Consider the following 13,380-nt stretch of genomic DNA (forward strand, 5'->3'; position numbering starts at 1 on the left):
CGCAATACGCTTATATGGATGTGACGTCATCCATTTTTTGTTTTTTTGTTTTCTTTGAGGAAGAGGAAATCTATTTTTCGGTTAAGAGGGCGCTTTCGCTGATTCGGCCTGCTAAAACAGCACTGGGTTTTCAACCTTGTTGGGCTGTTGCTGCTGGGCCTCCAGCCCTCGTTCAATCCACCACACTGTCAAAATCCAGCCCTCATCGCCGCCGCCGCCGCCGGCTGCCCTGCCCAATTTCTGTAGGAAGGAAGCTCCAGTTACGCTCCAATTTGTGAGTCAGAGCCGGACAGGCAGAGGCAGGGGATGGAGATGCCGGCGGGCGGCACGAACTCCGCGGCGGCGGCGGCCAAACCGCCCAGTTTGCTGTCGCTATGCTTGCAGGCGGTCGCGGCCCATCTCGCCGCCGATGCAGCAGGCGCGGGTCGATCTGGTGGGCGCGGCGGTGAGCATTTCGATGGCCTCGCCGAGGAGCAGGAAGAGGAAGAGGAGAGTGGCCACCTGACGCCGGAGCAGGTTGCGGAAGCACTGCCCTGGGAGCTTCTCCACCAGCTGGCGCCTCGTCTCTCGCCCTTCGCTCTCGAGTCGCTCCATGACGCCGCCCATGCTCGGTATATATCTTACTCTTATCCTCTCGTTCCCTATCCTGTCCATCATCTTCTGTATGTAGGAGTGCCATCAGATAAGAAGAGGACTGAGAGGTCTCACTGAGTCCAGTATGAGAGACGATTGTGCAGTTTGTGCTCAAGAAGTTTGTATGTAGGTCTGTAAATGCAGATCTGTAGTTCAAGGACACACTTAACCGCTCATCATAGTTTTGAGGACCTACGTTGTGTTCTACTCCTCTTTACAATTTGAAAAAGGAACTAATCACTGTACGTACCTAATTTATTCATCCCAGGTGCTGCTCTTCTGCATCAACTACTGTTCGGTTTGGAGGGCTTGACGGCGGCAACCGACGTGGGATAAAACGCTCAAGGTTACACTCATCAACGCTCACCAAGAAGTCACTTGTCACATTTCTATTAGCTATTCCTGTATGTTCAAAAGACATCGGCTAACAGAATACTGTTTAAATGTCCAACATACGTGCTGTTGATTCCAGGTGTGAAGACTTCAACACCACTTGGCAGGCATTGTTCAAATGTCGCTGGCCCCTTGATGATTGTACTGGACAAGCAAATTTTGTTACTGTTGATTGGCAGCAACAGTACTGGGAAAAGCATTTGCAGGAGTGCGTAATCAAACAATTGCAGCTGAGTTTAACTTTAAAATTAAGTAATTCATTCTGGATTGACTTGGTCAATGTCTTCTTCTTTGTACCCTTCCACAGGTGCCTGGATGAAGCTGCTGAGGCTGCGTTGCTCCCTTCTTTTCGTGGGAGTATTGATGAGCTAATTATCTCAGGTGAACATATCCAGGACGTCTCATTCATTGTTTGTTATCGTTGACATTGTTTGGTTATTTACTTATTTCGGTAAACAACAACCAACATAAGTTCATTTCCTACCCAAGAAGAACAGCTTCATGTTATGCATGCCATTAGTTGTAGCAGCATGTGCAGTAGTGATTGAATTACTTTCAACTCTAACAATGATATATGCAGCTAAAATCATGAGTTCTGTTTACCTCAGCGCGGACATATCTCAGCAGTACTCAAGATTATCATATCATTGCACCAGACTTGGATACTATGTGAGGTGCGATCATATGACATTGTTATTCATAACCAGGTCATCTTTAACTCAAAATTTAACCTTTTGATGGAGAACTGCCTGGTGTTAGTGATTATTATTCAAATAACAGTTGATGACCTTGTGAGATCGATTAGTATCCTTGTAAAGAAACTGTCACATTCACATATCGTTGAAAACTCTATGCGGTCAAAAAAGATCTGGTTATGCAATGTTAAGTTTCTCAGTTTGATTCAACATGGATCTAGTTCAGTTTGATTCAACATGGATCTACATGTACAAATTAGATTTTCTTAATTCTTACCGTTGCAATAATTTTTCTCATTTTCAGGCGCTTGAGACTTCAAAATGTGCTTTGCACGGTTGAAATTTGTGTAAGTGCTAAAGAAGTATTCCCTCCGTTCCATAATTCTTGTCGAAATATTACATGTATCTAGACGCTTTCTAGAAATAGATACATCCATTTTTAGGCAAATTTGAGACAAGAATTATGGAAGGAGGGAGTACCTTTTTATTTGGTTTCCACTTTTTATGACTATCTAAGTTCGTACTGTGGGTTGTTTTGATTGTGCATTTCTGTTACCATTATTTTGTCATGTGTGCATTTCTCCATCATCCATACAGCATACACTCAAATTCCAGAATATTTTTTGTCCTTCATGTTATATATATATTTTTTTTTTTCATACATATGACATGTGAATACTGTGAATCCTTTATGTAAAAGTTAGACTTAAGACAATTATAATTTGACTGTTGGAAATCCTTCATTTTTCAGAGTATGTTGCAACATAGCAGGCTAGAAACCTTGGTGTTCATAAGGATCATATCAGAGGCGGAGGTAATATTATACTGGTGTGATTACATTTGTTGTTGTATAGAATAGCTTTATTAGTAAAAAAATGTAGAGCCCGATGAGAATTTGCTGCAACTCAGTTAAAGGAAACATTATGTTTCAATAGCTATTTTTTCTATGTCCCATAAATCCAAGACACTTGTTATGGATCAGAAGGAGTATATATCTCTGTATCATGAGAGAACCGGTCAACATTAAGTCAACACAGTTAGAATTTAGAAGCATTTCAAAAATAAATTTATTGGAAAAAATCAAGTTATGGGGAAGATAAGCTTTGCATTTATACTTTTAATATCCTTCTCTGCATGGTGCCCCATGGTGTGCTTTGCTTTGTTTGTTACCTGATAGCAATTGAGTCATTCCAATGTGTTAAGTCTTTCTTCAATTTGCACTGGCAGGTTAATGGTGTATGCCTGCTTCTTAGCTGCCATGCAAAGACGCTGGTGTCTCTTGAATTCATCCACTGCCAGCTTTATCCTGTAGTCATGGATAAAATTTGCAGTAGTCTTTGCCAACAGGGATCCCAAAACCATGAGATCCAGCGCCTTAGCATTAAATCATCACGTGTGTGTGAAAGCAATCCTTCAACCATCTCTGCCGGTCTACTAAATTTTCTGTCACATGCAAAGTAAGTTGCATGACCTTTTATTTGTCCTTGGTTTCATTCGAAACAAATGTTAGGTAATAGCCAGAAAATTCCAAACTTCTGTTTCTTCATAATTCTTTGTATGGCAATGGTTCTTCCATCTGTATAACTCTATACAATGGCACTCTAATTAGATGCCCAGTTATTTTTGTCCAGTTAATCTAATTTAGGGTGAAAACATGTAGTTCAGTTTAATATGACAAACTTCCAAACCTCGAAAATTAGAGATCCCATTCAAGTATCAGTCCTGTATTCTTTTTCTTAGCTTATTTATCATGTAATTATTGAAGTAAATACTCTCTCTCTCTCTCTCTCAGGACAAGAGAAAAATAGTCTTGCATTCAACCCTCTAATTCCATGCCTATTTCTGTGGCCATTTGGTCTGTTGGGATTTTAGATTAGTATAAGGCTATATGCAACAAATTGGTTGCACACCCCTTTTTTTGGGGAGTAACATCTGTACAGTAGTTATCCACTCCTGTGAATATGTTATTGGTATGTGAAATACTAAACGGTGTGTTTTGTCCTTGCTATTGTTCAGGTCACTGCAGTTGCTGTCACTTAATGATGCTAAGATGCAGCCATCGTTTGCTAAAATTATTATTCATACTCTCCTCAAATCTTCTTGCGGTTTACAAACACTTGACATATCAGAAAACGATGTGGGTTGACAGGCGAACCTTTTTATACTTCTCAAATCTTCTTTGACTGGAAATAATTAATCTCTTATAGATTGCAGGCTGGCTTTCCACTGTAGACAGAAGTTGTACAAGTTTCTCATCAGAACTCGAATCAAATACATCCTTGAGTTCTTTGACTGTTCTGAAGCTAAGGTATTACCTTTTCCTTTGCGTCACCCGCCTAGTCGGCTAATTAGAAACCTTCCTTTATGTAGTTGGCATGACCTCTGTATTTTAAACATTGTTTTAATCCTTGATTCCTTGTCATATCAGGGGAAACAATTTGCAGAAGGGCGACATGGAGGATCTATGCAATATCATAGCGAAGATGTCTAATTTGAGAAGTCTAGATATAAGTGACAATCCAATCACTGATGAGGGTATCAGGTAGTCATCAACATTACCCAAGATAAAGTGTACACTGCTGATTGTAGATAGTAGAATTATATTACTGTTTGTGTTTTTCTTCAGTTCCTTTAGATTTCCATGCATCATGAGTGCATACTAGTTCTCATGTCTCTGATTCAACTTCAAGATGGTTTCCTTTTGTAGACTTTTTATGTTGTGGCAGTCAGCACCCAGGAGTTACATATTTTTTTTGCAGGTTTCTTATTCATTTCTTTGAACGGGCTCTTCAAAAGGAGAATCTGCTTTGGAGATTGCGAGCAGAGAACTGTGATCTGTCAAGTATTGGTGTGACTAAACTGCTTGAGTGCCTCACATCTGTGAATAGACCACTTGATATGCTGTCTATTGCAGATAATTATCTCGGGAGGTACATCTGTTCTCAATGTGCAGATTTTCTCTTGTGTTTCGTTTTGGTCACAACTTGAACTGACATGAATTTGCAGTTCTGTGGCAGCTGCATTAGTGAAATTCTTGGGCTCTCATGTAAGGGAGCTAAATGTTGAAGACATCGGCCTAGGGCCACTAGGCTTCCAAATACTTGAGGAAGCATTGCCAAGGGAAGTACACCTCTCCCACATCAACATCAGGTAGAAATACACATTGCTTTTGTGACGATGATGCGTGCTTGATGTGCCTCTTGCCTTAGCCACTTTATGTTATTTTTGCAGTAAGAACCGCGGTGGGATCAGAACTGCACACTTTATTTCCAGACTGATACTGCAAGCGCCAAACCTTGTCTCAGTCAATGCAGGATCTAACCTTTTACCCCCTGAATCTTTGGAAGTAATTTGTAACGCATTGAAGCAAACGACATGTAAGAAACACAGTGATTCCTTTTATTCTCTTTAACTATGTTTAAGATATACCTGAATGGACATGTACTGAACATATAAGTCAATAAACTACGGTTTATTTTTGTTAGGTAACTTGGTGCGACTGGACCTGATGGGCAATGTGCATTTGTCAAGTGCTATCTTTCCTGCAGCCTCTGAATTCAAGAAGCACGGAGAGCCAATCCTGGTTGTTCCATCACAGCCAGGTGCCTGCGCTACCTATGATGCTGACCCATAACCTGTAAGTGGCACTTCTTGTACTGCTAGTCGCCTATGCTGTTCTAGTCTCTGAGATGGAACCAGGGGCCTGATTTGTTTGATGACCCATTTTTCCTTGAGAAGAAGTGGCATGACTAACACTTTGGCCTTCAATTGGTTTGGCTCCAAAAACTTGACAATGCCAATTGCATCTTGTTAGCAAACCAGTCACTGCCCTAAGGAGGCTTGCCAATTGTCAGCAAACAAACCGTTACCTTTTAGGGATACTTGGGGCATCAAACCTATCAGACCCTAGATAAACATCTTTGTTTGTTCTGTGGTTGCTTTGTCTGCGTTATCAGCTAGTGGCATGAAGTCTTCTGGACATGGGATGTATGTAGCTGTGCTCTGCTGGGATGTGTAGTTGAATTGACTCGTGATGGTCATGCTTAGTGCTTGATAATTCCTATACGGCAGCTCTCATCGGCAAATGAGGACCGACAAATGAGGATGAGGACTATCTTCAGTCGGTGTCAAGTTCAATGATTGACGAAAGTGAAACAATTCATACTTAACCTCCTTATTCACATAGGAAATCCAATACTAATGTTAGTGCATCGAACAAGTTACTTTGTTGATTTAATATATTTTCCATTGATAATACTTGCTCACTGCTGTCGATGATGCGATTATCTCCTAAATTGTACTCATCTTGATGTAGTCAAGGTGGTAAGGCTCTATTGCTCTTGGAAAAGTTATGTGAAATCATTTAGAAATTCTGGTGTTCCAAACAGCTCTATAATCTCAACTGAAATTTGTGAAATTCCAGTACTAGCCATAGGTAGCATAGAAACATCATATTTGCCGTGTAATGACTTCACTTGTCTGAGTGACGGAGGGAGAGATGCCCATATGTCCCTAATAAAGGATCTAGGTTCGTACTCCTAAAATAAACTAGTCTGCTCCTAAATTGCTCATGCCACGCGACATGGAGAATTACCTATATATGGCCAATTAGATGCTAAAAAGATCCATGAACCATGAAATTGTAATTTTCCATGTAGTCCAAGACGTGACAAAGATAGGCAGTCAAACCTTAATTCCCCATGTGTCCTCTCGCTACAACGGCAAACATGCACCATCATTCCCTCCACACCGCACAATCTGTTCCATCCCCAAGAACAAAACTGATCACCAACAACTTTGCCCATGCCATTCCAAGCAACCGCCCCCCCTGATATCACATTTGGTTTCAAGGGCGAGCATGCAAATAGAGAGGAGCCATAGCGAGAGCCTGAGCAAAAGCATGGACGAGTCGGAGCTAAGGAAGGTGTTCCAGATGTTCGACAAGAATGGTGACGGGCAGATCACCAAGAAGGAGCTGGGTGAGTCGTTCAAGAACCTCGGGATCTACATCCCTGAAGACGAGCTCGACGTCACCATGGAAAAGATCGACACAAATGGCGACGGCTGTGTTGATGTTGAGGAGTTCAGCTCGCTCTACCGCTCGATCCTCGCCGAGGGTGAGGGTGACGACAAGGGCGACGAGGAGGACGGCTTGCGGGAGGCCTTTGATGTCTTCGACAGGAATGGCGACGGCTACATCACCGTCGAGGAGCTGCGGTCCGTGCTGTCCAGCCTCGGACTCAAGCAGGGCCGCACCCCGGAGGAATGCCGCCAGATGATTAGCAAGGTCGATGCCGACGGTGATGGCCGTGTCGATTTCAAGGAGTTCAAGCAGATGATGCGTGGCGGTGGCTTTTCCGCGATCCGAGGATGAGGACGGTGGCGGGAAAAAGGTGGGCGGGATCGGCCGACGTTGTAGATAATTGACCTTCAACATGGCAATCATGCATTGTGGATTACATGCATGAAATGGTTCATTCCTTTTGAAACACGGTGTAGATTGAGTAATTTAAGGCTGCTTTGGTCTATGTTGTCATCTGTTTTGGGGTGTGGGGGTTTGGGTCGGATTCAGAACGTCTTTAATTTGTAGGGTAGACAAGGGAGGCCTTAATTTGTAGTGGTGTCCGTGTTAATTGTTTGTTTGATAACTGACTTTGTGTCTCTTTGTTCCAAAACTACAACAGGAGCAAGTGCCATGCATTTCCTCCATACAAGCACTTTGTACACATGCACATATTTGGAAAACTGATGGAAACATCATTCATAATAAGAAAAGCAATCTCAAACTGAACCTTTTATTCATCAGGACCGACCCATATTGCAGGAAGAAAGGATCAACACCTTTGTCTTAGATTTATTCATCGCATAATTAAGCACACGCTGAGAGTGAAACGGGCAAAAGTTGCCTATTGCTCCTCGTAAATGCCAATGGCATCGAGGAACACCCCACCCTTGATATGGAAGCCCACAACTTTGCCTTTGCTCGGCGGGATGTCAAGAGGGGCTCCGCTCTCCGTCCCGAACGGCCCGTGCGTCTTCACATTGGTCTCAAACTTGAGCGATGTTATCACATTGGCCCCGTTGAAATTGCCGATTGTCCCAGAGACTTGCTTCACGAACTCGTTAGGGCCGAGATCGACCTGCGCAATGCAACAAAATTAAAGCCACTCATTGAGTGAGTATATATGTATATATACATGTATATCCTTGTTAAAAATGCACCACCAACCTTGTAAATATTTCCTCCTTGACCTCCCCATGGACCGGCGTTGCGCGGCTGGTCAGCCTGGTCGATGTAAGAGTAGGCGATCGAGTCAATAGCCGCGCCACCGCGAACCGTGATGCTCACCAGACGCTTGGGCGTCTCATTGACCTTGACGTCTTTCTCGTCCCCTCCATTTCCACCCCATGGCCCAAGCTTCTTCACAACGCTCTGGATGCATATATGGCATGTAAAATTATAGACCATATGAATTTATGCGGTGTTTTCTATCTTCTAGAGTAAACAGAGAAGACGGTGTATGGTTTTTCTATGTTCATTAGCTAAGAAAGTAGTATGTTGAATGATATTGCTCTCACCGTCGACGCTTTCAGCAAGGGACAGAATCCATGGAGAGTGATCTCTATGATGTTGCCATGGCTCCTTTGCTCATGGAACTTTTTGTAGATCACGCCGGTCGCCATGGCGAACTTTCCCGTCCCGCCGACGATAGCCCACTCGCCTTGTTCCACCGATATCCCCATCACCTGGATCGTTGACCCCTTGTAACTGCGTCAAGTTCAGCGATAATCAGCACATAATGATATACAGAATGCACAAGTCTTAATTAATCGATCTACTCATCTGTTAGTCTAAGAAAAAAGCAGTAAGTGTATGTACACGCACTTTTCATTCTCAAACAGTATGCTGAAACTGTTCTGCCAGTTGCCGGCGTAGACATGCTCGCCTTGAGCACGGGCAACAAGGGTTGCGTTAGGGCCAGGGCCGTCGAACACCGTCCAGTTGTGGACGACTGTCGAGCCCAAGCCGGTCGTCGCGTGCGCTTCTATTGTCGCCGATTGGTTGGGGTTTGGTCCAATGGGAGTGTGGTACATGAACAGGCCACTGATTTTGAACTCATTGACCTCCATGGGTGTAGAGCGGGGGGTGATCTGGAAATTGGCCATGGTTGGTCAGTTGTAGGCTTAAGGAGCTGGAAGGCTTTGTGTGGGATAGATAGAAGAAGAAGCTGTGTGTGAGATATGCAAGGGGTGCCAAGAGGGTATTTATAGAACTTTAGCTAGCCAAATGTTGCATATCTACCTACCCAAGGGGAGCCAGTTTGGTAGACACATCCCATGTGTTGTGTGCATGTGGAGTGTGATTCGGTCATGTGCATCACGATCGAGCTCCTAGTTTGGTAGACACTCGATATGGGCTCGTGGCAGTAGAATATAGTACTATATGGAAGGGTGGATCTCGATGCCCAAGTGGATCATACTGTGTCTGAAAATATATAAAGAGAGAGGATAAGTTCTGAACATTATCGATTAATTTCTTTACAAACTCTTGGAAGAAACTCAGTCACACGCATGAGTTTACGTTCTGAAAAAAGAGAGAGTGGCTAAGCTCGTCTCAGGTACTCCCTCTGTCCCATATTAACTGTCTCAAAGTTGTCGAAATATGAATTTATCTATGTCTAGAAAGCGTCTAGATACATGTAATATTTCGACACTTAATATGAGATGAAGAGAGTATTAACAAATCTATAACGGGCAGTATTTGTAAAGGTGAGAAACTGTTGTGTTGAGTGTCGCCAAATCGTGTCACTGACGAGACAAGCTTGTTTTGGAAATTTTGCATCGCTAAATACTCCATGGCGTTATTACCAGTAATGCAACTACAGTACTTGTGAACATTACCCATTGCAAGTCTGAAAGGAAGAACACGTTTACATGGGGTAATTAACTTAACTAGAGGGACACGGTTTGCTATTGTGCCTCGTGGTGCGTAGGGTTGACCTCCTTCCGCTTCGGGTGGCAAGAGGAACTCCACTTGAGAAGATTAAAGATTTAGTACTAGTATGAGATGGTACGTGCTCCTGCAGTTCAGTTTTGAACCCCGGCCAGCTACAACGGCTCCTTCTCCAGGGCTTCTTGGTCTCCACCGCGTGCTGCCATCTATGCGTGTTTCAAGAGATAGATCCCGATTATATTCATTTCTAGGCGCCGCTAGAGATTTGCTAGTTTAAAAATTGGGGCTCGCGTCGGTGCAATATCGGTTTATGTTTTTCCATGCAAATAATCAGTGGCGCAAATTAAAACTTACCCATTTACTTGAGAAGGGTAATATATAGTCTAGTATTTTAGATTGTTAGAATGTTCTGGCCTGATAATTCATCTGCTCTGTCATAAGATGACCGCCTTCCTCCCCGACACCGTTGTGCTCGTGCATCACCACCGGATACAGCCTATTCTTGGACCCAATCGCCCAAATTACACACCTATCCGCACTGTAAATGCACTCAAAATTCTCAGTCTAACTTGTCTATTTTTTGGTGTAGAAAAACAATTGTTCTTTCTCATTAATTTGTACTGCCTTATCCCGAGGATCAGGAAATTCGACGCAACACACTAGCTCAGATTGAAGGAAATAACTCATTCAGCCTTGTGTGTCAGTTAGGGAGGTATCTTCGCACATTGTGCTGTCTTACAAAGACAAATTATTCAGCCTTGTGTGTCACGAGGACCTTGCTAAGAATCAAAATAGGATCACTCAATCTCAGAACACATGTCAGCAAAGAAATAAATCAGTGTGCACGCATCGAGTCATCTGCGACATGTACTGCATCAAGCAGTTCACCAACAGAGTTAAAAAATACTACTCCCTCCGTTTCATAATTTTTGTCAAAATATTACATGTATTTAGATGTTTTTTAGAAATAGATACATCCATTTTTGGACAAATTTGAGACAAGAATTATGGAACGAAGGGAGTACTCACTATTGGTGATCAGGAACGGTTTTTCATGTACTCCCTCAGTTCCTAAATACTTGTTGTTGTTTTAGTCTTGCACTAAAACAACGACGAGTATTTAGAAACGGATGGCAATGTTTTCTCCATTTCCTAAAGGACTCACTTATCTATTCTATGTATATCTCATTTCTGTGACCTGTGAGATAAACCATGACCATGGTAAACTTCATCTCCAAACTTTATGCTTGAATTCCTTTTCCACCTATAAAATCTGATGTCGTTGGTTTATTATACACATGCTAGTAACTTTCCCCCTTAAATTTTGGGATTTTCCCACGTTTTATGCTAATTCTTTTGACCTTTTGTTTCCATCAAAGGAGGAAATCTTCACCCTTGGGTCAAATTCCAAACAAATGAAGGTAAAGTCGGGAACATACTGAATATCCTCGCCTTCAAAACAATGGTAATCCATTTGAAGATTTATTTATATTTTGAGTTTTTGTGACCCTTTTTAGAGATTTTCTTGGGTTTTCAGCTACTCCCTTTGATAAAATAAATGATGTAGATTTATATAAAAATGTATACAAATTCAGGTCATTTAATTTGGGACGGAGGAAATATTTTAGATTAGGACGCAGACAAATGACGCTCGGGCGTTAAATAACATTTTTTTAGGGGGAGGGGCGTTAAATAGCGAAGCCTGCGAAAAGGAAAGGAGCAGCGTGGGCTTGACCAAACCTCCTTTTCCTTTTCGGGCCGTTGGCTTTGTGCTACGGCCCATTTTTGCTTTTTTTATTTTTATTTCAGGTGAGTCCTAACTCCTTAACCTGAACTTCATTCTGTACATTGATCTGGGCCAGGATTTGGCCTGTGTCGGACGGGAGCCGGTATGGCAATCGGACGACGGCTGAGGCTCCCGCGTGAGCTGAATCGGTCGGTTCAGAGGCTGTGTTGTATTTATTTCTTACCCATGGACAATAATAGAATTTTTTTTCAATTTTGCTCTTATTATAACAGTCTTTCTGAAACTTTCTCTCGTGTTTACGTGTCAAAAAAGCATCTCTGGTGTTTAAAATTCCTGCAATTTTTCACACCAGTAAATATTATTTAAAACTGTGTGTTTGCACAAAATCACTCAGGGATTGATTACAAGTACATATATATATGATTACAGTATTAAAATTCGATGGAAAACATCATTCTTCTCAACAGAACAATCTCAAACTGAGATTTTTATTCACCACGGCTGAGGGAAATCAGAAGTCCTGCAGCTACAAAGGATCCCTATAACTGCAAGAAAAGAGATCCCCGTCTTATTTTATTAACCGAGTATAAACAAGCAGCTGGCTCAGAGTGGGCGCACATAAACGCCAATTGCATCGAGAAACTTGCCACCGCGCGCGTGGAAGCCCACAATGCCGCTATTCTTCTGCACGGGGACAGTAAAAGGGGTTCCATCCTCCTGTCCAAAAGGCCCATGCGTTTTGAGACTGGTGACAAACGTAAGTGATGTTATAACATTGACGCCGTAGTAATCCCCAAATGTTCCAGAGACCTCCTTCACATATTCAGACGGGGCAAGTTGGATCTGCAATGTACCAAAAACCGACCGCTCATTGAGTTCGTATATATACACATATGAACTAGATGCATGATAAAAGGTTACTGAAATTCACCAACCTGGCGAGGACTTCCTCCGGGACCTCCCCATGGACCGGCGGTATGCTTCTTGCCAGCCTGATCAACGTAAGAAAACCCAATTGAATCGACAACATCGCCACTGAAAACAGTGATGCTTTCTAGACCCTTGGGTGCTGCTTCCGTGGTGTCTTCTTCTGTCCCTCCATTTCCACCCCATGGCCCAAGCTTTGTGAGAAGGCTCTGCATGGCATAACAGTTAATTTATGGTATTCATTAGCTGAGAAAGAAACGGAGGCAAAAGAGCCAAAATGTATGTTTTTTGTGAATATTCATGCTCTCACCGGTGCCCCTTTCAGCATGGGACAGAACCCATGGGCAGTGAGTTCTATAGTGTTACCATCACTCCTCTGCTCATGAAACCTTTTGTAGATCACACCATTCGCCATAGCGAATTGTCCCGTGCCGCCAACGATAGCCCACTCACCTTCTTCGACCGATATCCCCATCACCTGGAGCGTCGACCCTTTAAACCTGTGCTATGCACGTTCATACAAAATACTCTATATGGTTATATCAGGCAACACAAAAAATAAGCATGTGAAGTCATACATATTACTCCCTCCGTCCCTAGATTCTTGCAAACAGAGGGAGTAGCTGACAAATATAGTCTTGTATGACATACATGTGCTTTATATATGTATGTACCTTTCAACCTCGAACACTATGCTGAAAGAATTCTGCCAGTTGCCGGCGTAGGTATGCAGGCCTTGTGCACGGGCAACAAGGGTGGCATTAGAGCCAGGGCCATCGTAGATCAGCCAGTTGTGGACGACTGTGCGACCCAAACCGGTTGTTGCGTTCGCTTCTGTTATGGCTGATTGGTTAGGACTTGATCCAATGGGAGTGTGGAACAAGAACAGGTTGCTGAAGTTGAGCTCCTTGCCCTCCACCAGTGCAGAGCGGGGAGTGATCTGGAAATTGGCCATGGCTCAGCTGTGTGGGCTTTAAGGCGCTGAAAAGCTTTATGGGATATAGAAGCTGTGTGTGAGATCCGGAAGGTTA

General features: G+C 43.0%; 4 protein-coding genes across 9 annotated transcripts; 2 read left to right on the forward strand and 2 right to left on the reverse strand.

Annotated features, from left to right (window-relative positions):
- The first annotated feature begins 193 nt into the window (after positions 1–193).
- LOC100822893 (NACHT, LRR and PYD domains-containing protein 13) lies at positions 194–11,871 on the forward strand. 6 transcript variants are annotated; one of them, XR_002960178.1, is made up of 17 exons: positions 204–611; positions 902–979; positions 1,106–1,234; positions 1,334–1,407; positions 1,607–1,700; positions 2,026–2,068; positions 2,473–2,535; positions 2,949–3,178; positions 3,738–3,858; positions 3,929–4,029; positions 4,150–4,263; positions 4,481–4,651; positions 4,728–4,871; positions 4,953–5,098; positions 5,207–5,358; positions 11,055–11,140; positions 11,538–11,871. XR_002960178.1 is itself a non-coding variant. In XM_024454842.1 (17 exons), exons 1-15 carry the CDS (start codon positions 307–309, stop codon positions 5,353–5,355), a joined length of 1,962 nt encoding a protein of 653 aa, XP_024310610.1. In that variant the 5' UTR covers positions 204–306; the 3' UTR covers positions 5,356–5,358; positions 11,055–11,096; positions 11,538–11,871. The 6 variants fall into 6 exon arrangements, 4 of the variants coding, with proteins under 4 accessions (XP_024310610.1, XP_024310609.1, XP_010238597.1 ...); XM_024454842.1 differs by having other exon boundaries at positions 11,055–11,096; XM_024454841.1 differs by having other exon boundaries at positions 11,055–11,674.
- On the forward strand, positions 6,575–7,432 carry LOC100823200 (probable calcium-binding protein CML28). Its single transcript, XM_010240294.3, has one exon. It carries the CDS (start codon positions 6,580–6,582, stop codon positions 7,093–7,095), a length of 516 nt encoding a protein of 171 aa, XP_010238596.2. The 5' UTR covers positions 6,575–6,579; the 3' UTR covers positions 7,096–7,432.
- LOC100826599 (mannose/glucose-specific lectin) lies at positions 7,486–8,971 on the reverse strand. The gene is made up of 4 exons (XM_003578711.3): positions 8,608–8,971; positions 8,301–8,490; positions 7,951–8,154; positions 7,486–7,861 (listed from the first exon to the last, which is right to left on the reverse strand). Exons 1-4 carry the CDS (start codon positions 8,886–8,888, stop codon positions 7,628–7,630), a joined length of 909 nt encoding a protein of 302 aa, XP_003578759.1. The 5' UTR covers positions 8,889–8,971; the 3' UTR covers positions 7,486–7,627.
- LOC100826914 (mannose/glucose-specific lectin) lies at positions 11,762–13,380 on the reverse strand. Its single transcript, XM_003578712.4, has 4 exons — positions 13,024–13,380; positions 12,660–12,849; positions 12,358–12,558; positions 11,762–12,265 (listed from the first exon to the last, which is right to left on the reverse strand). Exons 1-4 carry the CDS (start codon positions 13,302–13,304, stop codon positions 12,026–12,028), a joined length of 912 nt encoding a protein of 303 aa, XP_003578760.1. The 5' UTR covers positions 13,305–13,380; the 3' UTR covers positions 11,762–12,025.

The sequence above is a fragment of the Brachypodium distachyon genome, chromosome 4, assembly GCF_000005505.3.
Source record: "Brachypodium distachyon strain Bd21 chromosome 4, Brachypodium_distachyon_v3.0, whole genome shotgun sequence".
NCBI classification, from domain to species: domain Eukaryota; kingdom Viridiplantae; phylum Streptophyta; class Magnoliopsida; order Poales; family Poaceae; genus Brachypodium; species Brachypodium distachyon.

Excerpts from the sequence above, each read along its gene's own strand:
- LOC100822893 (XM_024454842.1), top strand. The coding sequence starts at position 307 with ATGGAGATGCCGGCGGGCGGCACGAACTCCGCGGCGGCGGCGGCCAAA. Across the intron at positions 612-901 it reads CATGACGCCGCCCATGCTCG|GTGCTGCTCTTCTGCATCAA; the intron begins GTATATATCTTA and ends TATTCATCCCAG. Across the intron at positions 4,652-4,727 it reads GCAGATAATTATCTCGGGAG|TTCTGTGGCAGCTGCATTAG; the intron begins GTACATCTGTTC and ends ATGAATTTGCAG.
- LOC100823200 (XM_010240294.3), top strand. The coding sequence starts at position 6,580 with ATGCAAATAGAGAGGAGCCATAGCGAGAGCCTGAGCAAAAGCATGGAC.
- LOC100826599 (XM_003578711.3), bottom strand. The coding sequence starts at position 8,888 with ATGGCCAATTTCCAGATCACCCCCCGCTCTACACCCATGGAGGTCAAT. Across the intron at positions 8,491-8,607 it reads ATACTGTTTGAGAATGAAAA|TTACAAGGGGTCAACGATCC; the intron begins GTGCGTGTACAT and ends AACTTGACGCAG. Across the intron at positions 8,155-8,300 it reads CCTTGCTGAAAGCGTCGACG|AGCGTTGTGAAGAAGCTTGG; the intron begins GTGAGAGCAATA and ends ATATGCATCCAG.
- LOC100826914 (XM_003578712.4), bottom strand. The coding sequence starts at position 13,304 with ATGGCCAATTTCCAGATCACTCCCCGCTCTGCACTGGTGGAGGGCAAG. Across the intron at positions 12,559-12,659 it reads CCATGCTGAAAGGGGCACCG|AGCCTTCTCACAAAGCTTGG; the intron begins GTGAGAGCATGA and ends TATGCCATGCAG. Across the intron at positions 12,266-12,357 it reads CCGGAGGAAGTCCTCGCCAG|ATCCAACTTGCCCCGTCTGA; the intron begins GTTGGTGAATTT and ends GGTACATTGCAG.